Source organism: Lactuca virosa, chromosome 7 (assembly GCF_052849685.1).
Source record: "Lactuca virosa cultivar CGN04683 chromosome 7, Lactuca_virosa_CGN04683_v6, whole genome shotgun sequence".
Taxonomy (NCBI): Eukaryota; Viridiplantae; Streptophyta; class Magnoliopsida; order Asterales; family Asteraceae; genus Lactuca; species Lactuca virosa.
Window position 1 is genome coordinate 185,303,349 of NC_136432.1, and position 24,204 is coordinate 185,327,552.

The window sequence follows — 24,204 nt, forward strand, 5'->3', positions numbered from 1 at the left end:
TCATGCCATAAAATGTGACATGTCTTCTATGGTTCTATAGTTTTTATTTTTCCTTCATTTTTTTTTTTTTGCCAAACAAATACATTAAGATAGTAAATGAGATTGTGTATAACTTTCAAAAATTTTAAATATCATCTTACTGCTACAAAACACATACACATATAAAATACCTATTTACACATTCCTCAGATTCTGAACAAGGTTTTTATTTGTTTCGGGCATCGTTTTATTTATTTTTTTAACTACATGATGGATAATCACGAAACAAACATGGACATTAAAATTATAAACAACCTATACCACATTCTCTAAAATATAGGGACCCCATAAACGTTAGGTTAATTTTGTATATCGTATCAAAATAACACATTTTGGATTGCATAGTCATTTTCATAAATGGGACACGATCTTTTATATATATATATATATATATATATATATATATAGTTAAGTTCAATTGAGAAAATAAAAAAGGTTGAGAATGGGGGAATCGTTCCCAGCCACTCATTTATTTTTGCCGCAAAAACCTTTGTTGTACTAGCGGAAATGGATAAGGAATACACATGTGTTTCCAACAAAACATGTTTCTTTAAACTATGCTAATCATTACCTTAATATATACAAAAACATAGTTTTTTTTTGTTTTTTTAATTTTTAAGAAGCTATTTATATCGAAAAAGGATTTTAAATATACCAAAATTCATGATTTTTTATTCTCTACAAATAGACATCCATATTGATATACTTTTAAGATAAAATAAAAAAAAAAATTATATTTTCAGCTATCGTTATTCATAAGTGAATAAAAATGCATCAGATTTTTGCTACAGTACATTCGTTATTCACTTATGAATAAAATATATAATTAATTTTTTTTACAGTTTAAGTATCATTTATACTACATATTCATATATGAATAACAAATTAACTGTAACAAAAATCTGATAAATATTTTATTCATATATGAATATAAAATATGACGACAACTAATACACGTTTTATTCATATATAAATATAATATATGATGAAAGATGATGTAAAAAATATATTTTAAGTAAGAAAACTTTATTGCGTGTCATATTCATATATGAACGATACTTAAACTATAAAAAAAAGTTACGCATACGTTTTATTCATAAGTGAATAACGAATATACTGTAATAAAAATCTGATAGATTTTTTTATTCACTTATGAATAACGAGAGCTGAAACTCTAAAAAAAATAAATTTTTTATTTTATCTTAAAAGTATATCAATATGGATGTTTATTTATAGAGAATAAAAACTTATGAATTTTGATATATTTAAAATAATTTTTCGATAATAATGGCTTTCTAAAAATAAAAAAACGAAAAAAAAATATGTTTTTGTGTATATTAAGGTAATGATTAGCATAGTTTAAGGAAACATGTTTGGTTGAAAAACACATGTTTATCCGTTATCCATTTCCGACGGTACGCCTAAGTGTTTTGCGGCAAAATAAACGTGTGGCTGACAATGATTTCTCCATTCTCAACATTTTTTTTTCTCAATTGAACCTTCCTATATATATATATATATATATATATATATATATATATATATATATATATATATATATATATATATATATATGGATTTTCTAATATGTGCCCTTAGGGCACATATAACAAGCATTAATTGATGATATATATTACCATAATTAATTATAAAATACATTAATTATAAGAAATATTACCATAATTAAATGTGAAGTGCATTAATAATCTCCATAATAAATGTATTTTGAATTTAATTATGGTAATATTTTTCATAATTAATACTTCTTATATGTGCCCTTAGGGCACATATTAGAAAATCCCATATATATATATATATATATATATATATATATATATATATATATATCCTCTCTAATAAATGAAGGTTTTTTTTGCCATTTGTCAATTTATCATGAGTTTTGACACTTGTCATTTTGTGGTATTTTTGAAATAAATATTATCCATTTGTCAATTTCTGATTTGTTTCAATTTTTAAAATTAAAGTTATATATTTATATATGTAAGGTATTAAATATACTATATATAAAATTAAATTGCAATTAATATGTTTATTCCTTTCTTATTTTAAAGTTTTACATTAAAATATGTTTCCAGCTTACATTTTAATGTTTAGTTTTTTTTAAAAAAATTAATCCGTATAATATACGACTCTCACACCTAGTATATATATAAAATCCTTGAAAATTCATTTTGTCAATTTCGTAAAAATCCTTTTATATATTGGTACCAATCTTTTAAAAAGGAGCACGACGATTTGTACTATTTAATAGAGTGCCGTCATCATCAGCCATTATCACTTTATCAGCAATACCCCACCCACCCCCTTCTTCCGCTCCACTTACACACACCCCCCACTCCCAGCTTCTTTCTTGCTGGAAATTCTTAAAATCCCATCTCAATTCAACAATTCCAACCACAATCCGCTTCAAAGTACGTATTTTCTCCCTATCTTCATTGCTTTTTACTGTAATCTATACTGTTTCAAGTGATTATCTGCTTAATTCGATCTGTTCTAGATCTCACCGTAAATTTCCATCGATTAATCGGTGAATGTTTTCTTGAAATACTCAAAGCTGAATCTATAACTTCGGTATTCGATTTCGTTTCGCGATGTATGATTGCATAATAATCAACGCAATCGTAATCAAAAAGGTGCCAGGAATCGTACCTTTTGTTAGGGTTTCTTCTAATCTTCTTCCCTATCTGACCAATCTGAACACCAGATTCATCTGAAAGATTCTTAGTTTGCAGAAAAAACATTCAATTGTTAGTCATTTTGCTTGATAAACTAGAAGTAATGATTCTGACGACTTTTTTTTAGGTTAAACAACGAAATGGGGCTCTCGCCATACTCAAACCCATCGGATGCAGGAGTGTTGTGCGTAATTCTGGTTAACACAGCGATGTCGATATCAATCATGAAGGAAATAGTTTGTTCGATTCTTCACGTGGTGGGGTTACGTGTAGCGTCATCATCATCATCATCCAATCAAGGCTCACCGGAAGCTTCTGAGTGCCGGGGAAGTCCGTCGGAGACGTACATGGAGGAGTTCAGAAGCCGGACGCCGTCGCTCCGTTACATCTCCCTCCGTCGGGCCACCAAACAAGAATGCTCCGTTTGCTTAACGGAGTTTAAACCAGATTCAGAGATAAATAAGCTTTCGTGTGGGCATGTTTTTCATAAATCGTGCCTTGAAAAATGGCTAAAATGCTGGAACATTACCTGCCCTCTGTGTAGAAACCACATGATGATTTCTAAAGAAATGGAAGAAAACAACACTTGCCCGATGTGAAGAATTGCAATCAAACTTACACTTTTTGTAGATATCATCAATTGTGTAAGGTTTCCGGTGGTTTATTCATCTGAGAAACTGAAAAACTTTGGTTATTTTTTTCTCGTTTATCGAGTTTTCTTTGACGAAACAGATATATTCTGTTTCTTTCACTATTTATGCCACAATATTGAATGATCATCCCATATCTTAATTCAAGTTTCTAGATTTTTTTTTTACCTAGTGTTACAAATAATATAATGTTGTTTCATACAATAGTTTTCCGAATTTTTATCATATTGCTCTTTATGCTTTTTTATCACTTTTTCAAGTACTTTTTTGCGAATAAAATCAAGCCACCAATGGCAGAATCTTTAACTACCCTTGTGTATACATAACAAGTTTTCTAGAATTATTTCCCTCTTTTAATTTAAAACCGGAATGAGAAAAGAGATTTATGTATTTGCATAGAACAAAACTTTTTACTTTTAAAAGAGATTCTTTATCGCACTTTGTTCCACTTTTTGGGATTTCACAAAAAATTATAATTTGTGTCCTTGTAACATCAGTCTCCTATATGCCAAACATAGTAAAATAACAAATTAACTTAGTGTAATAGTTATGATACCATGTATTGATAACACTAGTTTGTCAAAATGGGAAATGGGATAATGCATATACTAGAAGCTAATTGCAAAATTTTCATTTCACTACATTAGAACTTGAGATAAAATATACAAGTAAACATGGTTTTCCTCCAAACCTCTTTATGAAAGATTTACAATCCCCTCTAAAATTAGTTAAAATCACCTCACATTTTTTCAACACTCTATGTGAAACGACACATGACACAACTAGACCAGTCAAATTTTTCATTCATGTCTTTTGCACAGACAAGAGATCGATAAAAAGTCTGTCCCACCTTTTTAGGTGGAACAACAATTGCAGCAATTTTTGTCCCATTGACATCAGTCCAAAGTCTAAACACAGTACAACTTGTTATGTCTTGCATAACAAGTAACAACCACAGCCTAAAGAATACCTCAAATACTTCTTCAAACGGTAATTTCAATGCTATTAACTTGATGAAGAAGAAGAAGAAGCCCTTATTTGGATCTCACTCATACCAACTTCCATACTTCTTTGAACCATATCTTGCAACAAACTTTTAGCAGTTTCTACAGTTTTATCCGATCCATCAACCCTTGATGCAATATCATGAACAATCTTCTCAACAACAGATGAACTCAATCTCTTTTCTGAAGAAGACTCTCTAAGTAAATCCAAAAGTGTCCTAGCTTTCTCTTGTGCTTCTTCACTTCCATAAACAGTTAACCTCAACAACCCAGGAATCGCACCTTCATTCAATATAAGTTCCCTGTATTTACTTCTACAGCTTACACACATTGTAAGCAAAGTAGTAACCGCATGTTCTGTGCTTACTAAAGATCCATCTTCAATCGTTTCCACTAATGTTAAAATCCCATCTTGAGTGTTTGTAATCGCGGATTTCCCTTCTTCAGATTGTGAGATGATTTGGATTAAAGATGTGGTTTTTTCAGCGAATTTGGAGGATTTTTTGCATTCTTTTAAGAGGTTGATGAGAGGGGGGATGGCTTTAGCATCGGGGATTAATGGTGGTTGTTGCGAGGTTAAGAGGTTGTGGAGGGCGGTGACTGAGTCGACTCGGCCTTGAACGGTTCCACAGCTGAGGATTTGGATGAGTAGTGGGATAACTCCAGAGTCTATTATGGTCTTTTTGTTTGGTGAGGCTGTTGATAGTGTTAGAATTGAAGCAGTGGCTAGTTCGCGTAAGGTGTTGGTGTTTTGGAATTTGAGAAGTTCCACAAGAGGAGGGATAGCACCACATGTCACTATTTGTTCTTTGTTTCTGAAATTCAATGGGGATTTTTCAAGTTTAATACACAAACAAGCAATCTACTGATTACTGACCATAACAGATACAATTCATCAAAAGAGAAGAAGTTGGAATCTAGCATTCAGTGAAAGAGTAAGCTAGATTGTTGTGATTGAGCAGAAAACCATTGCATATTATGAAAACAGGTTTTAGTAAAGGTTGTATTCATCTATTTCTACAATAATAGCTTGATGAAGCTAGTAATCTTTCATGACCTAATCCACAGACTACATTCAACTTGATTGACAGAAAAACCCTAACATGTGAGTACCAGAGAAACTATTATCCCAATTGTTAGCACTAAAACAGAATTAGCAGACACCAAAACATCACAATCGCTTCAAATTTGAGACCAACACACACCTTCGCAGCACAAAGTGTTGATATCAATTGCAACTTAACCAGACAATAATAAATCGTGAAGTTAAAAGAAGAACCTCTCTGACCTGGTTAATTTTTTCTAAAACCCTAAAACGAGCAGACGTTGAGATAATACAAACAGCTATTGGGAGGCTTGTATGGAGATAAACACACATGTGATGTAGAGATGAAATTCTAACCGTTCGTTTCTGGAGGCGAGATTGAGGAGTGCAAGTAAGGAAACTTCGCGTGCATCGTGGTTTCTGGAGTAGAGCATGAGAACGAGAGGCTGAATAACGCCGGCAGCAGCGAGCTTAGTACGAATCTTGTCGGAGGAATTTCTGTTTCGAATCATGCTCCGAATCTCCCTTGCGGCGTGAATCTTGGTGAGGAGATCGCCGTTGATGATCTTACCGGAGATTTCATCGATTAGTGTTTGTTTCTTGTGATGGAATAGCCCTGGCCCATCTTCCTCTCCCATCTCTCTATCTCTGTCTCTCTCTCTCCTCTCTCTTCTCTCTATCTTCTTTCTGGTTTCTCTCTGGGAATCGATTCAGCTTCGGACCATGGGATTTTCACTCCACGGCTATCCCGGTCACCACTACTTTCATATATCCTTACTTTCCCTAATTTAATAATTCTTACAACATAACTTTCTAACTAAAAAAATAACATACTTTTGTTATCTTAATAAATTTTATTATATAAGTTTTTTACCCTTATAATATAATAAAAATATTATTTAGATCATTTTACATTAAATTAATTACACTATTTTTTATATTTTTGCTTTCAATGGAGTTGATAGGAATTAAACATGCCGCATAAATTTTACATGAAAAATGTAACGATTTGGAGTGTTACGTTTTATTTTATTCTATAAATCATTTGTTTGCTTTAGTGGTTTCATATAGATGATATGATAGAATTTAATGAATCAAATACACTAATTAAGTTTAAATAAACTTCAATTAGTAAATTATGAGTAGTTAAATGATGACATTGTATGTAATTATACAATGGAGTTGTTAATTTTTCGGAAGGATAAGGGAAAGCTTGTATGACAATAAAAACTATATTGTTAAGATGAGTATATAGTGGATCGAGTTGGTGGCCATAGTTTCATTTGGTTTATGAGAGCTTCATTGCTCATTATAGATGACTTTTAATGTGAGATTCATTGCTCATCATTGATGAGAGCAATATTGCTTGTTATAGATGATGTTCGATGAGAGCTTTATTGCTCATAGTAGATGACTTTCAATGGAAAGCATAATTGCTTATTTGATGAAACAATGGCAATGTATAAACCCTATGTTACTCGCTAGACTTTTTATTTTAATGCATTATTTAGCATGTGGTATTAATATATCATTACAAACTTTGGCTAAAAAGATATCAACACGTTGTTCATCTTTGAAAGATATGGTATTGGTTATTCATGTTAAGATTACCTTTGATTATGAATGATATGTTCCCTCGTGTAAAATTATTTTTAATATAATAATTTATTTCTAAAAGTTTGATTATTTTAGGACTTTTATTTTTCAAAAGGGTTATTGACATAAGCACATCAAAGTTTGATGTTTGGTTTTAAATGACCATTTAACTTTTTCTTGGATCTATAATACAATTAAACTCAAATTTTACCTGTCTAAAATACCATTTTGATAAAAATTACCCGGTTTCCCAATTACATTGCTCATTTACACATTGACTTCTAATAGTCAAACATTTCTGAAGCCAATGGAATTAGATCCACCGCCAATTGTTAAATTGATCGGTGTTGCTATGATCTCCGCGGAAAGGATTCAATCCGACGAACTTATTGGAGATTGGTTCCCAATTATTGGTACATCTGGTAAACAACCAAAACCTAATTGAGCGACACGATTACAACTCCAATTTACCTCTTGTGAAAAGAAGAATGAAACATCAACCGATGGCGAGGAGTTCTTTTGCTTGAAGGATAGTTATTTCTAGTGAAAAATGATGGGATTATGACTCTGTATTAGGATGTTCACACAATGGAAGGTATGTTACCAGAAGTTGATCTGGACGGGGTAGAAGATGGTGGAGAGTGTAGTTTCTTTAAGTATAGAGGGTGTTGGAAGGATATTTTCCATGCTATATTAGAGGTGCATCATCTGGTTTACATTGTTGGTTGGTTAATTTACGATAACGTGAAGCTGATCAGAGAGCCAAACGTGTCACTGCCAAATGGTGGAGATTTGACTCTTGGTGAGTTGTTGAAGTATAAATCAGAAGAAGGCATGAGGATGATAATCATTCAAGATGGGGCATACCAGCACATAAACGTTTTGATTGGAAGGAAGTGGATGGTGGAGTCAACGAAATAAGTGTTTACCATGTTTCTCGATGTAGATGCTGACAATAACACCACAATAGATGATCTCGAGTGGGAATTATTCCTAAATTCTCATAATCTTGAAGCAAATACCATTACGACAAAGGCCAATAACTATAATGAGTGGGAGGTTTTCTAGAATGTTAACAATCTTAAAGCAAATTGTAACATCCCAAGTTTCAGAAGTATGATTTAAGGGTTAAAGTGTAATTTTGAAGCAGGGACTCGACGAGTAGGTACGCTTACTCGCCGAGTCGGAGCGGGTCTTGGGTCGCGAATTAAGTGACCAACTCGCCGAGTCGGAAGCTGGACTCGACGAGTTGGTGCTGGAATGAGAAAACCCTAATCTCGGGGGTTGCACCCTATTTAAAGGACTTTATGTCCTTCTCTCAGCCTCCGTATTGCCCTTGAGAACTAGAAAACCCTAAGCTCGTGTGTGTGAGGCTTTTGGAGGGAGATTGAAGCTTTGGAAGTTGTTTCTAGTGGAAGAAACTTGAAGATCAAAAGGGCTTACATCAAGAGAGTGGTGTAGATCCAGAATCTACTGCAGTTTGGGCACATTTTTTGGAGGTAACAAGCTGTTACCTTGACTCTATTGCATTTATATCTATTCAAGAATGAGATTTTGGGCCCTTTTTGCATGTTAAGGATCTATTTTGGGTTAGGGGTCTAGATCTGAGGTTGCTACTTCAGATCTAGACTTGTCTTGGTCCAGAAACTCACAAAGTATCAGCCTTTGGCTTGTTGGTGAAGCGTCATTGTCTTAAACCTTAGCCATAGAGTGATTTGGGCTTATAGCTCCTTGGTTTTACGTAAAGTTTGCAACTTTACGTGGGAGTTATGCCCTAGAAGAGTGGATCTACAGTTTGGAGCCCCTGCATGACTCGAAAAGCCTCTGTATGAATAAAGGACTGAAGGGACTCGGCGAGTCTGTTCTTGGACTTGGCGAGCCTGTTGAAGATAGGCATGGCCTCGACGAGTTGGAGGAACAACTCGGCGAGTCTGTTGAAGATTGTCGTGGACTCGACGAGTCTGTTCTTGGACTCGGCGAGTCAGAACGCAAAACCCCAACCTCTTCTGGTTAAGACTCAGATCAGCGAGTTGAGTGGGGTGACTCGGCGAGTCGAGTCGTGATATGAGAGTTTTCTGAGTTAGGAACTCGGCGAGTCAGCGGGTTGACTCGGCGAGTAGGGTCAATCAAGAAGGTTGACTTTGGCCAGGACTTTGACTTTGACCAGTTTGACCTTCAAGGGTATTATGGTAATTTGGTATTTATGTCAATGGATCATTGATGGCTATAGGTGTTGGAGTTTGGGGCAGTGCTTCGGGTTTGTGCTTTCGTGGTTCGGTTCGGCAGTTGCAAGGTGAGTTATCCTCACTATACCCAAGGGTCTAAGGCACCAAGGCCGGCCCTTTGTTTTGTTATTTGAGATAGTTACTGCTGTGATATGTTAGATGGCATCCTGGTAGATAGGATGGCTATATGATGGTATGCTCTGTTAGATCGGTATTCTGGTAGATTGGATGTGGCTATGCTTAGTGACCTGTAGTTGGTCTGTCGGTCTGTATGCTGGTAGGAGATTACCTGTTTTATGTGCACGTGTTGAGCAGTAGTAGAGGGTATTCCATCCCGGTAGGATGATAGGGCCCTAGTATGTTGTCTTGTAGACTGTTAAATGGTTATTTGATAGGTGCACATGTTTGCTAGTATGTGGGCATTCCAACCCGATGGTTGAGGGCCAGGAGTATTCCATCCCGGTGGGATGATTGGACTCATAGTAAGTGGGCATTCCAACCTGATGGTTGAGGGCCTGGGGTATTCCATCCCGAGGGATGATTGGACCCGTAGTATTTATTGTATGTATAGTAGGTGGGCATTCCAACCCGATGGTTGAGGGCCAGGAGTATTCCATCCCGGTAGGATGATTGGACTCATAGTAGGTGGGCATTCCAACCTGATGGTTGAGGGACTGGGGTATTCCATCCCGAGGGATGATTGGACCCATAGTAGTTATTGTATGTATAGGTGTGTGGGAATTCCAACCCGATGGTTGTGGGCCGAGAGAATTCCATCCCGAGGATGATTGGACTCGTAGTTCGTTGGCATTCCAACCCGACGGTTGAGGGCCTGGGGTATTCCAACCTGACGGTTGATTGGACCCATAGTATGCTGTTCATTGATGTATGTGTATGGTTATGTGTGTACGGGTATTTTGGGGGAACTCACTAAGCTTTCGAGCTTACGGTTTTCAGTTTATTGTTTCAGGTACATCAGATGATCGTGGCAAGGCAAAAGAGTGATCGTACCGCTTCTCATATTTCATGATTTTGTGATTTGGTTCTAGGGATACTCTGATGTTTAAACTATTTTGAAACAAGTTGAAATAACTTAATGGTTTTTGAATGAGTTAAAATGTTTTAAATTGACTTGAATTTTATGGGTGTTACACAAATCCAGGTTTAGCAGGTCAGTTTGAAGACTATAATGATGCAGAACAACTGCTTCCAAAAACGCAGTCGGGAGTTTGAAATGCCATCCAAATCAAGTGGAGCCGAGTCATCCTCCATACACAACAAATCCCTAAATTTCCAGTCCCTGTGAGAACGACAACGAGTAGAGTATGTGAATCTAAAAATCGACGGTGTGTGATACATATTCTTTCTTGTACATAAAACCCTAATTCGATGTTATGAGAGGAAGAAGCGTGAGAGAGCTGAGCGTGTTTTTAAGTAATGAATAATGCAATCAAGATGCAATGCACGAATAAAAAGGTATTTTAAACAAACATTTGACTATCAAATGTCAATGTAACCGGGAAACCGGATGATTTTTGAGCAAAATGGTATTTTAGACAGGTAAATTTCGATTTTAATGGTTTAACAGGTCCAAAAAAAAAATTTAATGGTCATTTAAAACCAAACGCAAAACTTTGATATGCCTTTATGTCAGTAATCATTTTCAAAAAGATGTTGATTTATTAAAAGCATTTTTTAAATTGTTATTTCAACTAGCTTATATGAAGATGCTTTAGTTCTCTTGTAACTCCAAAATTAATTGTCAAGCATTACGCGAAAGAGCTAATTATAAAGCCTAGAGTTACATTGAAATGCATGTAGGCCGACATTCATAAGAAATTTTTTAGTAAGGTCTTAGTATCATCAGGACCGAGTGTCATGTTTTAACTTATCAATAAGTCTGAGATGTCATGTCTTGGTACGCAATCCAGATTAAATAGGGGTTCCACTCAGTCCGGTAATATTGTTTAACGAGCCATTTAGGACTCAAAGTCCGTAATGAATCATTACCGGGTTGTTGATTACTTCGCCAATTTACCAAAAAGTAGGTTTATTTTCATTAAGTATAGCTAAACTATGATTAGTTTAATCAATAACCCTAAACATAAATATTAGTAAACAATTAATCTTAACTTTTAAATGCATCTAATTTGAAACATTTGACCGGAAAATAGCAACTCGTAAATCTTCCTCATGGGTTATTCAAAGTCCATGAAATTGAACATTTTGCATCAACAACACAACAACAGTTCATGAATAGACCAATTCAATTAATTTTAAATGAGTCTTTGAAGCTCAACACTCATGAAGGCAAACCCATGGAGAAGGAGGAGAATATTGTGATTATCTGGTTGAAGCCGTTGAACGGGATCTTTATGTAATTTTGACTATATTGAGAAATAAATTGCCACGTAAGCAAACCTAGTCATATCATTACTTCAATCCACACAAATGATAAATAAATAAAAAGTGGCTAATTGAATTAGATTATAATTAATTTCATGTCTCATTTGAAGTTTTACAATTGTCCTTTTTCAAAGAAGATATAATTCTTCCTCATTCCTTTGATATGATTAAATAATTTTTTAAGTAATATTTAAAGCTTGAAATAGTATTAATAAAATAAAATTAAAAACATTGGGACCCACATGATGTTTACCAGTTGTTGAAATGACACTATTTTATTCTATTTTTATTTTTTTAATTGAATCAAAATATGTATATATCTGCTTGGATTTGTCCATTGTTGGTTTCATATCTAAAAAGAAGTTTTGTAAATAAAAACGAGGGAAAAACATTGTGATTTATAAACGAAAATTAAATTCAAGAATATAGTTTAATATTTAATTATTTATAGATGCTTTAAAGATCAAATAAACAAGTGTTTAGACCCAAATCCACAAGAGGAAAATTGGGAATTTTGTTGGAATTTGGGTTTAGAAGGAAGGAATCATGTATGAGAATCTAAACAAGTGATATAAATCCATTTCAGATAAAGACAAGACATGTATATTTACCTTTTAACAGACAACATGCCAACAAAATCATTATTATATACCTCAAATAATACTAGATTGCATTTTTCTAAAAAATTAATCACTATTTTTATATTTAAAGAGCAGACAAAGAAATTACTAAAAAGATTTTGAAAGTAAGTGTAAAATTAAGATGGGTCCATTTCTCACCTCAGAGCTTAATTCATTGGATTCTTATTTCAAGAATAATAGGCTCATTTTCAAAATTTATCACTCTTTTTCTTCATTTTTATTTTTTTAACTACTAAGATGTCGACACGTTCCTGTGGATTTATTAATTTCATATTTTTTATTTTGATATTTTGATATTATTTTTGTATTGTTCTCTTACATAAAGACCATTTCTATAATTTTATTGTTACACTGGGACCATTACGGTAACTTTATCTTATACAGAGACTATTTCTGTAATTTTGATATTACATAGGATAGGGACTATTTCTCTCATTTTTATAATATCGCTACTATATAGGGATTTAAGTAACTTTGTCTTGCAGGGGAATTGTTACTATAATTTTATCTTACAGTGAACAATTTATGTAATGTTGTTACATAGCAATCATTTATGACTATTTCTGTAATTTTCTCAAATATACCGAACCAAAACTGAAAAATGAAAATTCAAGGAACCGAGGACCGAACTACTTTACACATTCGGTTCCTATACGATTTCAATTCGGTTTGGTTCGATTATATGTTTAATTTCATTTATATTGGGATGAGATGAATTCTGGAATCAGACTGAACCTACCCGGAACCAAAAAAATAAATAATAATAAAAAAATCGAAAAACATGAATTCAAAGAACTGGGAACCAAACTGATTTACATATTCAGTTTCTATACGGTCTTGGTTCAGTTCGGTTTTGTCAGGTATTTTGCTCATCCCTACAAAGACCATTAGATAATTTTACAAAAAACATTTGAACAATTTTCTCAAACATATGAACCATTAAATAAAATGTAAATTTTACACAATTATTTCTTTCTATAACTTTCTCAAACATAGAAACCATTAGATAATTTTTTTCAGCAACAATTTCTATAACTTATTCAATCATAGGGACCATTATATAATTTTACAGGATCCATTTATGTAATTTTCTCAAACATAAGAACTATTTTTATAATTTTCTTCAAACATAAAGACCATTAAATAATTTTATAAAACAATTTCTATAAAATTTTCAAAGATAAGGACTAATTGACAATTTTATAGAAATATAATAAGACGAAATATGCACTACTTCGTAAATGTGCATGATGAATAGTTGTATTTAATAACATGAGTGATTAGTCGAACAAACTTGTTAAAACTATTATAATGATTAAGATAACGATATTTTAGTATTTTGCACATACATGAGATCAATATGTTCCATACGACAAAAAAAGGATAAAATTGAAAGAATAGTCCCTGTGGTATGTCAAAACTAGTATGTTTGGTCCAAACAAGTTTGGACTCGCAAGGATGGTCCAAAAGTTTCATTTTGTTGGGAGTTTGGTCCAATTTGGTTTGAACTTTTTTGTAAATACGATTTTGCCCCTTATTATTTAATTTTCCATTTTTATTTTATTACCAACAATTAAAAATAAAACAAAATAAAATTCTCTCTCTCTCCAAAGTTGTCGGACCACCACAACAGTCGGACAACCACCGCCGGTCAGATCACCACCACCAGTCGGACCACCACCTCTTGCTGGAACTCTAGCATTTTCCGTCGACGACTTCGTTGTGCCACTCATTTCGTTGCAAGAATTCATATCTAGGATCTTTGTCACCAACTGTGGCTCAATTTTTCAACGATAACGAATAGAGACGGCATTCCAGATCTTTGATGATGACCCCACCGAAGAAAGAATTTGCAGATCTGAAAGAGAAGGATATAGGCATCTCCGACGAACCCTACCCCTAACGTCATTGTGTTAGTATCTCGAAGCTCATAGCCGTCGTTGGAGAAGGCGAAAACGATGTAAAATCGAGCCACAAACTTCACCCTTTCAACATCGTTCTTGTGGAACCCTTCCCGTCGGGGACGAACAGATGTCATCGTCGTTCTTGCTTCACCCTTTGAGCATCGTTCTCGCTTCACCGGTGGTGTTGGAAACATTACTATACCCCTCACCTCCAACCACTGCTACACCCCGTCACCATGCTCGTCGGCTTCAGATGTGTTCAGATCTGTGGCTAAAGGATCCGACGGTGGTGTAGAGATGTAACCCATATCGATGACCCCCTAGATTGATGACAACAACCTCGTCGGAGGCTTAATATAAGAGAAAAATCGACCCTAGGTGTCCCCCCCCCCCCCCCTCGATTTACAGTTGCGAAACCCCCCATCTAAAAAACCCTAGCCGCCAAGAAACCCAAAGTTTAGATCTCGGTCTCTTTTCTCTCGTTGTCGGGTGTCGAGGTTCAAATTGAGGGCAGCAACAATCGAAGCGGGTGTTTTGGGGTGGTGCTACCTAACCGGAGGGAGGCCGAGGGGCAGCCTAGGCCGGCACCAGCCATCAGTTTCTTCTTCTTTGAGAGAGAGAGAGAGAGAGAGAGTTGTGTCTAACTATTGGTAATAAAATAAAAATAGAAAATTAAATAATAAGGGGCAAAATCGTCTTTATAAAAAAGTTCAAACCAAATTGGACCAAACTTGCAACAAAATTTGCAACAAAATGAAACTTTTGGACCACCCTTACCAGTCCAAACTTTCTAGTTTTGACATACCACAGGGACCATTCTTGCATTTTTGTCACAAAAAAATTACTAACTTCTGTATCATTGAAATCAAATCATAATAGATGCTTCACAACATTCATCAATAAGAAACTTTCTAAGGTCATTTATGTCTTTTACACGTCACAACATTGATCAATAAGAAACTTTCTAAGGTTAATACGAATATAAGGTCATTTATGTCTTTTACACAAGATAGAGATTCTGACCTGCCATTTGGATGGGACACAAAACAATTGACATCAGTATAAAACCAATCAAATGCATGCCAAATACAGTACTACGGCATATTCTGTCATATCATCATTGAAATAGAAATAACCGAATGAATGATTATGAATGATGTTTCCGATTATACCCAATACCAATTACAACAGTTGAAGTACATTTTTTCTTGCTATCAAAATCCACTTTACATGCAACACCACCAAAAGGTTAAAAAAAAAACAAAAAAAAAAAAAAAAAAAAAACAAGCAAGAAAACATAATAAGCTTCTAGACCCTAAATCCATGAGTCCTATAAAACCTCAAATTTCAAAACAGAAAATAGAAGATCATCCACATCCACCAGACTCATGACCAAAAACCATATACCACCCACCAAGAAAAAAGACAAGACCGAATAAACACTTCCACCCCCCACCCCCATCACTCCACCTTTTAAAAAATGGTCGCTTTATCGGTTACAAGAGGAATTCATCTTTTTTTTGTTTATATGTATATATATGATAATGATATATATATATTATATCCTCCAACAATAACATAATCTCTTCTATCAAAACTTCCAACCTCCTCTCCCTCCTATATAAGATGATTTACACTCAAATCCCTAATAATCCATCCACTCATACCTTTTTGGGTTTTGGGTTTTGATTGTTGAAGTTTGTTACTTTAGTAGTTGTTAGGCCAGTTGATTTGAGTTGGTTGGGGTTGTTGCTGCTGATAGACACTAGCTGCGGGTCCCACCATGTCCACACTACCCGGTCCACCAGCAGCCAGTGGGTGAACCGCACCGGTGGTTACGGGTTGAGGCGGGTGATAAATATTAGCAAAGGCCGCCGCGTGGCCGTGGTTAGGTTGTTGTGTTGGGGTGGTGTATGCCACTTGACCGCCTTGAGGGAGATTATAGAAAGAACCCGACATGTCTCGACCTGGTCCGGGTCCCGCTATCCATACACCCGGACCTTCACTCTACAAACAAAACAAAACATACAATTTTTACACCAACTTTTTTTTTTATTTTATTTTTTTTTAAAATAGAAAATGTGCATAATAGTTGATACAAGTAAGATGGAATCGGAGAAAGAATGGAATGGATTGTAATTGAAACTAACCTGCTGGCCAGTGATGTAAACATTAGTTTCCTTAAACTGGGAGTGGGAGTGGGACCCACCAAGGTCTTCATTAGAGGTGGAATTAGCAGCAGCAGGGGCTGCTGAAGCATATGGTCCATAGCTTCCCGCCATTCCAATATGTCCTGAGTTATTGCTTCCGAGCTTATACTGTGGAAGCGGGTATTTAGAATTAGAGGCGGCGGCCACGGCCACTGGTGGTGGTGCTGGATACATGCCGCTACCTTGCTGTGGTTGTTGTGGGAATGTCCCATTGCTTAAAAACTGATGGATAGCAGCTAGTGGAGGGACATAAAATGGGGAGAAATATGGACCGTATGGGATGTAATTTGGAGGGTAATGGGGTAGATGAACCCCTGGTGGCTGCCGGAAAACAGGTAATGGTTGTTGAGTGACGGATATGGAGCTTTGCATGGTTTGTGTGGCGGCTGTTGGTGTTGGACTGGTGGTGGATAACATTAGTGAGTTCCCGACCTGTGGTTTCAATTAACAATTAATTAGTAAATAGAGACATATATGGTTAAATTTAAGAAACAAACCTCTTGAGAAGAGTGAGAAGGCTGTGGAACATTTCCATTGTACTTTGTGGTTGAGTGGAAAGGTGACATGCGTCCATCACTCTCACGATAAAAGTGAGCATAATAGGTTGCTGGATCAAACGGTTGCTGAACCTGTAAGTAATTTTCTCAAATACATCATTTTTTTTAAATTAATTAATTAATTAATGGATTATAAATAAATAAATAAAAAAGGGTGGTAGGGTCTTACTACAAAGCTTGGGACATGAGAAGCATCGCGTGCCTGAGACTCGGTGTTTTCAAAAGATGTAACTTGGCTTCCAATCATTGGTGGCATGAACCCAAAACTGAAGTTTGGATTTGGAGATGTATGAACAACTGGGTATTGATGACTTGGAGTTGGAAGTGAAGAAGAAGAAGAGGTCTCTTGCTTGGGCTCTCTGTACTCGGGTCCCGCATTCGATGACATGTCACCTTCCGTTGGTAAACTCTCGGGTACATTAGATGAAGATGTGGTAGGAGGGCGTTCAAGATGATCATCCTCTCCATCAGCCTTTTCATTTCTGAACCAATAAAATACATACATTTATCAGAAAATGTTGTCTAGTCCAATATGCAATACAACCTAAGTAACAAATGGAGACAAAAGGAAAATAAACCTGGACTGCATTTGCTCCTCTATACTTCTTTCATCAGCCTCCTCAGAAGTCTTGTCACTCACAGGACCATTTGAGGTTTTATTAAAACCGAAAGTGGCATCAAAACTCCCAAAACAGAAGCCGAGTTTTTCGGCTTCAGGAACATGAAGGTGATTTGGGATAATGACATGTTTATCATCTGAAATATGTGACTCCTTTACCTTCTTCTCAAGTTCATCCTCCTTTGAATCAAGATTAGTGGAGGATGCAGAAGAAACTGTTGTTGGAGTATGAGCTTCAACTGGAACCACAGCCACAGCCACCTTAATTGACCCTTGACTTTGAGCAATTGGTTTCGGTTTCCATTCCATGCTAGGACCAACTGTAGGAAATCACAAATAATTTTATCATTATTACACAATGATTTAAGGTTTTTTTTTTTTTTTTTTTTTTGTATTAAATTTTGGGACCCAACGATGTTTATAGTTTTTTTATCTTCAAAATGAAGACCAACATATTTTTTTTTATAGGACTGAGGTTTCCCAGAATAAACACAACTATCTTTCCAAGATCTACCAAAATTTCCTCTTTTGCCCAGTAATAACCACAAGTATTTGGTAACATCGGATTTGATCAAAAAACATGTTGCTATTCATTCAGGGGTGTTTTTTTAAGGAACTATTAATCAAATGGTTCCAATCAAACTATGCATTTGTTTTGGGATGCAAGGGGTGTGGTGGCTGACAATGACATGCACAAACAAAAGGTGGCTAGGTTTACACCTCTGCAATCATTAAGTTCTACTATTTGACTTCTAATAAAAGCATTCAGTTAAAACTTAAAAGTTAAGCTATCAGTGTCTTGATACCTTTTTGAGGTCCAATTGCTTGTTGCATCCTATTATTATAATTTGATGAAGGCCTGGCAATGGAAAAGGAGACATGAGAAGATGATCCTGGTCGCGAACAAGACTCTGAAACCACATTCTTCCCCACTCCCTGAAGCTCACCGGGTCCCACCTTCCCTTGCTCAGAACCAGCTGTCATGTAAACCATTCATAAATACAATTAATTTACATCAGATACAAAATAATTTCTTTATCCTTAAGGTCACGTTTGTAACACTGGGCTGGACAAGCGGTCTAGGGCTATTTTCAATAACAAAGATGAGGAGAGGGCATTCACGTCTTTTGCACAAACAAAATGATAACAAATGGTGATTAAATAAATTTAAAAATAATAATAAAAAAAAAGGTTCTCACAAGCAGTTGATTTGATCATAAGAGGGGACTCTTGAATTTGTTCAACTGCAGCTACTTTACTCCCAACTTCACGTCTAATAGTACCCACAGACAGCCGTGAATCTTGTGATGGCATCAAAATAGGATCTTTTTCGGACAAATATACCCCTGGTGAAGGTGATACTGATGGTGTCTTGGATGCAGATGTGTTCTTGGAAGTCAACATAGAAGACCCTAAGGCAACAGCTGGGATCTTACTTGACTCAACAGGAACAACCCTTGGCACTTGGCCCTCCATCTTACTACTAGAAGTAGATGAAGTCACTTCAGATTGCTTCTTATCACTTTCAACAGATGTCTCTTTACTCTTCTGACCCTGAGGAATTGACTGATTTGCCCCTTCCTCCGCACCTTTATTGATTATCCCGTTTTCCTTTGCAGAAAGAGCTGTTCTTCCACCACCTGCATCTGGGAATAATATACCATAGAATTGTTTAGATTACATTTAGTTCTAAACATATTAATATGATGAACAAAATCAGATTAAATAAGATGCATTTTAATATGGTGAATTACCATTAGACATGTGGCGAGATGAGTAGTTCCCTCTGCCACCCCTGTTACCCCTTCCCTGCATCCCAGGTTTCCATCTAGGCTCTGTAGATTCTTTACTCGGATTCTGCAAAAAGAAAGCATTTTAACTTTCATATACTACAAAAATCAGGAAATATATTTCTAGATTAACAGAAAAATCATGCATTGTGACTTTACCTCCTTCTTTCTGTCACGTTTCCTTTTAACTTCATGAAATGGGTCTGTGCAGAATGAGTTAAAAGTTGTTATTATAATTTGTATACATATATAATGACATTGCTTGATGTAAAACATAATGTGCTTGGAGTTGCACACTGGAATGCAATAGAAGATCTAAGAATTAAATGGAAGATAATCAAAGCACATGATGCCCAAAATATAACACATTACAAAACAAATGTTTAAGGGATAACAAAAAGAATGAAAATCACCAAACAAGTCCAATGAGCAGCCCTTTAACGGGTATGTGGGCTGGGCATCTATATAACTATTGCCATGAAAATAGAGGTACAAGAAGGCTATCAAGAAAAGATAAAAGGATGCTATAAACACCTGCATCGTTGCAAGAATATTAAGAACATATGCAGATATTAAATAGTAAAAAAGAAGCTATATAAATGAGAAGTTGTAGAAGAAACCAGAAAAAAATTGATGAAAATGGTATATGAAAAATGGCTAATGCAATGGAAAGGAAAAGTAGGATCCTAAATTATGTCAAATGTGCCAAAGATTACACACAATAACTTGTAGTAGACATATAATGAGGTAAGAGAATGATTGTGAATTATATAAGGTTCCTAATAAAAATAGTAAGGGCGCAGAGGATAACTTGATGACTCTCTTTTGAGTTTTGATGATACTTATCAAAGGTTTGGATGAAGATTGAAAGTGCTCGTGTGAAAATGGCACTAAGATACGCTAAGCTTTAATGCATCATAGTATTCATAAAAAAAAGGTAGGAGATTCGTAAGGATGAAGCCATATGAAGCTCCAAATCTCCAATAGGTTAATTGATGTCATTACCAAGGCCCTGTTTCTTTTTTCCCATTAAATGCTATCTGGATAAATGATATTTACAAAGTAACTGAGAATGACAGCAAGCTCGAGGATATAGAAGAAAAATAATAAGGAAAATTTTGTAAACAGTTAGGACTCAACAGGAGTCTCCTTTCTCCTGCTTTTCGCCATTAAGTGGTGCCTTTTACATTACATTAAGTCAAAAGGAAACACCAATGTATAGCTCATTGGATTAAGTCATGTCAACAACATCTAAGACAGCTATTATACCAAAGGATGGAAGAATACTAAGGTCCGAGTTATGGCCAAAAGAACATGCTGACAAAAATCAAATTGGTTTTAGATCAATATGATCAACAACATAGTCTATTTTCTTGATTAGAGAACTACTGAAGGGTCATAAAAAAGAATTCCATACAATGAAAAAGATGGTGGTTCTAGCTTCTGGAATTTCTTGCTGACTTGTTTTTTTCACATGGGCTTTTGAGAATAATGTATTTGTTGTAGCTGTATCTTTTTAAATTTATCCACAACGATGACTAAGAAGCATGAAAACATATTTTAGCAAACATATGCTTTTCCTATTACATAGTGTACACCAGGGTCTTTGTTAAGTCTTGTCTTTTTGATTTAGTTAACAAATATTTGAGAAAATGACAGTACGTTTAGGGAAATGAAAGGAAAAAATAAATGAGGGAATGTAAAAAGTTATCCCTGACTTTCATTATTAAGTTGTTGTCTGAGTCTCTGCATTAAGTCAAAAAGAAAGACCCATATATAACTTACCGGATTAACTAATGTCCCCATTAAGCCCATTAAGTCAAAAAAGAAAATCCAACTTGGTTATGCATATATAGACATAGCATTAAAAGTTTATGATACATAGAAGAAAGTTAGGAGGCAATGGTTGATAGCTAAGGCAACAAGGTTAAGATGGTTTGGTCATACTTCCTGTAAAGTGGTTCACCTCTTTATAATTTCCACTGGATTCCATTCTTTTGGCCCACCCTTCTTTGAATAAAGAGTTTTTCCATGACAAAAACATGTTCTGCACTATCGAATTACTATAATTTCAAAGTTTTAAGCTTAAATTATTGAAGAAAACAATAACGATATACATATATCTAGCTCCTATTTGAGTAACCACCGTAAAACTATCTACTATAAAGTGAGAATTTCTGTTAAAAACATTGAACTCCCAGCTTGTAAATCAAGGATCACGAAAGGTAGCACCAATCAGCTATACATAAACATGAAAACAATACATAAAAGATAAAACTTCAAGAACAATTATAACCAATCTAACGAGCACGCTAGGAGTTAAAAGAGAGAATAAGAAACAAAAAAAATCCCAAACCAGGCACATAGAACACGCAATTGCAAAGGTAAATCCCTAAAATCAACAAGCACATAAAAACGCACAAATCGAACAAAGAAAAATAGATCCCACTATGAAATTAAGAAAGGGGGAAGAGTACCCTGTAAGAGGAGCTTCTGAGCGGTCTCGTTTGGATCCATGGAACATTCTTTAAGCATTGCATATATCTCATCTTCACTGTGATTACCTGTGATCTCCTTGATGTTCTGGATCGTCTTCCGTACATTGTTTGGAATGGTAACCCTACCCCCACTCATCTTTTTCTTCTTGGTACACAAATAACAATAATGACTCTCTAATGTTTATGTATCTATGTATAGAGACAATTTATGCATATGTATCTCTGTGTGCCGAAAGAATTAGGGAGAGAAAAAAGATAGCATACAAAAGGGGTTGAATCCTTTGATATAAAATTAGATTGATTGTGAATAAGATGGATGAAGAATAATGGGGAAAGACTTTGGCAAGGGTTTTTGGATTGATCGAATTTTGGTTTATTTTAGAGAGAGAGAGAGAAACGGAGGGGAAACAATACACCGAAACGGAAGTCTGTGTGTGTTGGAGTGTAATGTTTTCTTGTTACTTTTTAGAGAAAAAGTACAGTTTTGGTCCCTTAACTATTTTTTTTAACCTACAAGTTTACTTTATTAAGATTTCCCTTACAGTTTTAGCCCACACTTGGCTTTTTATACGTCCTTTTCTATTCAAAATATTCATTTTCATCTCTTTGAATAAGGTGATTTTTGTTTTAGATGTAAAAAGATATATAATTTGCGGACCATATGTGTAGAAGAAGAGGTAAATCAAACGTTTATATTTTTAATAAAAAAACTAATTGTTTTTAAAGTTCGCATGTTGTTAAAATAAATTTATATTTAAATAAATTGGTTTTTTAATCTTCGAAGAATTTTTTTTCCTCAAATGTATTTTATCAATAATTATCTATAATTAAAAAAAAGACGATTAGAAACTCGCCCATATTCTAGTAAACTTTCATAATTACGTATATATCTTTGTAAAACTTCAAATTACATGTATATCCTTATAAAATTTATAAACTCACGTATATAACCAAATACTTAATTTAATCATAACTTATCTATTTAAATTTTTTAAACATTATCATTAAAGTGATTTTTTATTATTAAAAAACTAATCAACTTGTAACATTACAATATTTTTATTCCCAACAAAATATAGTGAGTAAGGAAATTGATCATTATATTACCCTCTCCCAAGGAAAAACCTGTAACACTTGTTTTCATGATTGATTAGCTAAAGACTTAGGGATTTTTAGAATAAGGTTTTGGGAAAAACCTAATGTCGTGACGCGGATGATAAGGACCCGTGGCGCGGTCCATATAATTAAATAGCGACGTAGTCAGGTGTGGAGCACGGCGCGATGGCGGTTGGGCTCAAAATCCTAGATATCGAACCTTGAGCTCTATATTATAATGCTGACTTTTAGGGTTTCCCCTATTCTCCAACCTCCTTCACCCGAAACTGAAAACGTCCCCAAAACTCATACAAAAATTTTCATTTTTAAAAGATAAAAAAAATCATTCATTCTATTTCATCAAAGATCATCATAGTATCAAAAGTAGTTCCAAAACAAGATCAGTGTACCAAAAAAGTGTGGAAACTCCAATTGACGTGATGCAATTAATCATGGCTCTTCCTCTTGCTATAAGAAATACCTAAAACATTTAAACTTAAAACTATAAGTACGAAGCTTAGTGAGTTTCCCAATATACCACATACCAATACGAGCCTCACCCTATATACATAACGGGCTCCGACCAACATACATAACAAACATGGCAGAGTCACAAAGACGGTATAACATTCTACACGGTATAATGAGAAAACTCACCTCACAATCAAAGTATACTACATCACAGTTCGTACGATCGGAAGACTGGTCCTACACACAACTTATTATAGAATAAAAGGTATATCATTAGTCTACTATCTAAAACTATCAAGTTGACCAAAAGTCAATCTGGTCAACAATCAAAGTCAACTTACAGACCATCGCACTATGGCAAGGCCTTGTCCACATCGTGGTTTGCCCAATCATGATCTCGATTGATTAGTCCACAACACAATAGTCATCGCATGACCATGTCGTGGTTACACTGACAGATCCACCCCTTATTAAGTCCTTAGTCCATTAAGTCCACCACTCAAACTTTCCAGAAAGCTTCTTTGCACCCAAATGATTCATAAAAATCCTAACTTTATAAATATGCATGTTCAATACATGTCACACACAAAATTAGGTAAAAAATGAGATAAGTGGGTTCAAAACCCCATGCATGGCACATAATCAACATGGAAGTCCAAATCTGAACCATATGATACTCTTAGGATTGCAATCATCAATAAGGTTGCAAACTTTATCAATATGGACCACTCAAATCATCCCAACAAGGATAACTAGTC

The 24,204-nt window shown here is 35.0% G+C and overlaps 3 protein-coding genes across 3 annotated transcripts; 1 reads left to right on the forward strand and 2 right to left on the reverse strand.

Annotated features, from left to right (window-relative positions):
* The first annotated feature begins 2,324 nt into the window (after positions 1-2,324).
* Positions 2,325-3,552, forward strand: XERICO (RING/U-box superfamily protein). Its single transcript, XM_079059585.1, has 2 exons — positions 2,325-2,471; positions 2,863-3,552. Exon 2 carries the CDS (start codon positions 2,876-2,878, stop codon positions 3,332-3,334), a length of 459 nt encoding a protein of 152 aa, XP_078915711.1. The 5' UTR covers positions 2,325-2,471; positions 2,863-2,875; the 3' UTR covers positions 3,335-3,552.
* A 452-nt stretch (positions 3,553-4,004) lies between these two features.
* On the reverse strand, positions 4,005-6,203 carry LOC145124298 (uncharacterized). Its single transcript, XM_079059584.1, has 2 exons — positions 5,792-6,203; positions 4,005-5,204 (listed from the first exon to the last, which is right to left on the reverse strand). The coding sequence occupies exons 1-2, from the start codon at positions 6,070-6,072 to the stop codon at positions 4,391-4,393; spliced, it is 1,095 nt and encodes a 364-aa protein (XP_078915710.1). The 5' UTR covers positions 6,073-6,203; the 3' UTR covers positions 4,005-4,390.
* Positions 6,204-15,350: 9,147 nt separating this feature from the next.
* LOC145124314 (flocculation protein (DUF1296)) lies at positions 15,351-22,303 on the reverse strand. The gene is made up of 10 exons (XM_079059605.1): positions 21,860-22,303; positions 19,542-19,585; positions 19,347-19,449; positions 18,792-19,238; positions 18,399-18,569; positions 17,552-17,912; positions 17,143-17,455; positions 16,914-17,045; positions 16,357-16,848; positions 15,351-16,213 (listed from the first exon to the last, which is right to left on the reverse strand). Exons 1-10 carry the CDS (start codon positions 22,014-22,016, stop codon positions 15,914-15,916), a joined length of 2,520 nt encoding a protein of 839 aa, XP_078915731.1. The 5' UTR covers positions 22,017-22,303; the 3' UTR covers positions 15,351-15,913.
* Between the last annotated feature and the right edge of the window lie 1,901 nt (positions 22,304-24,204).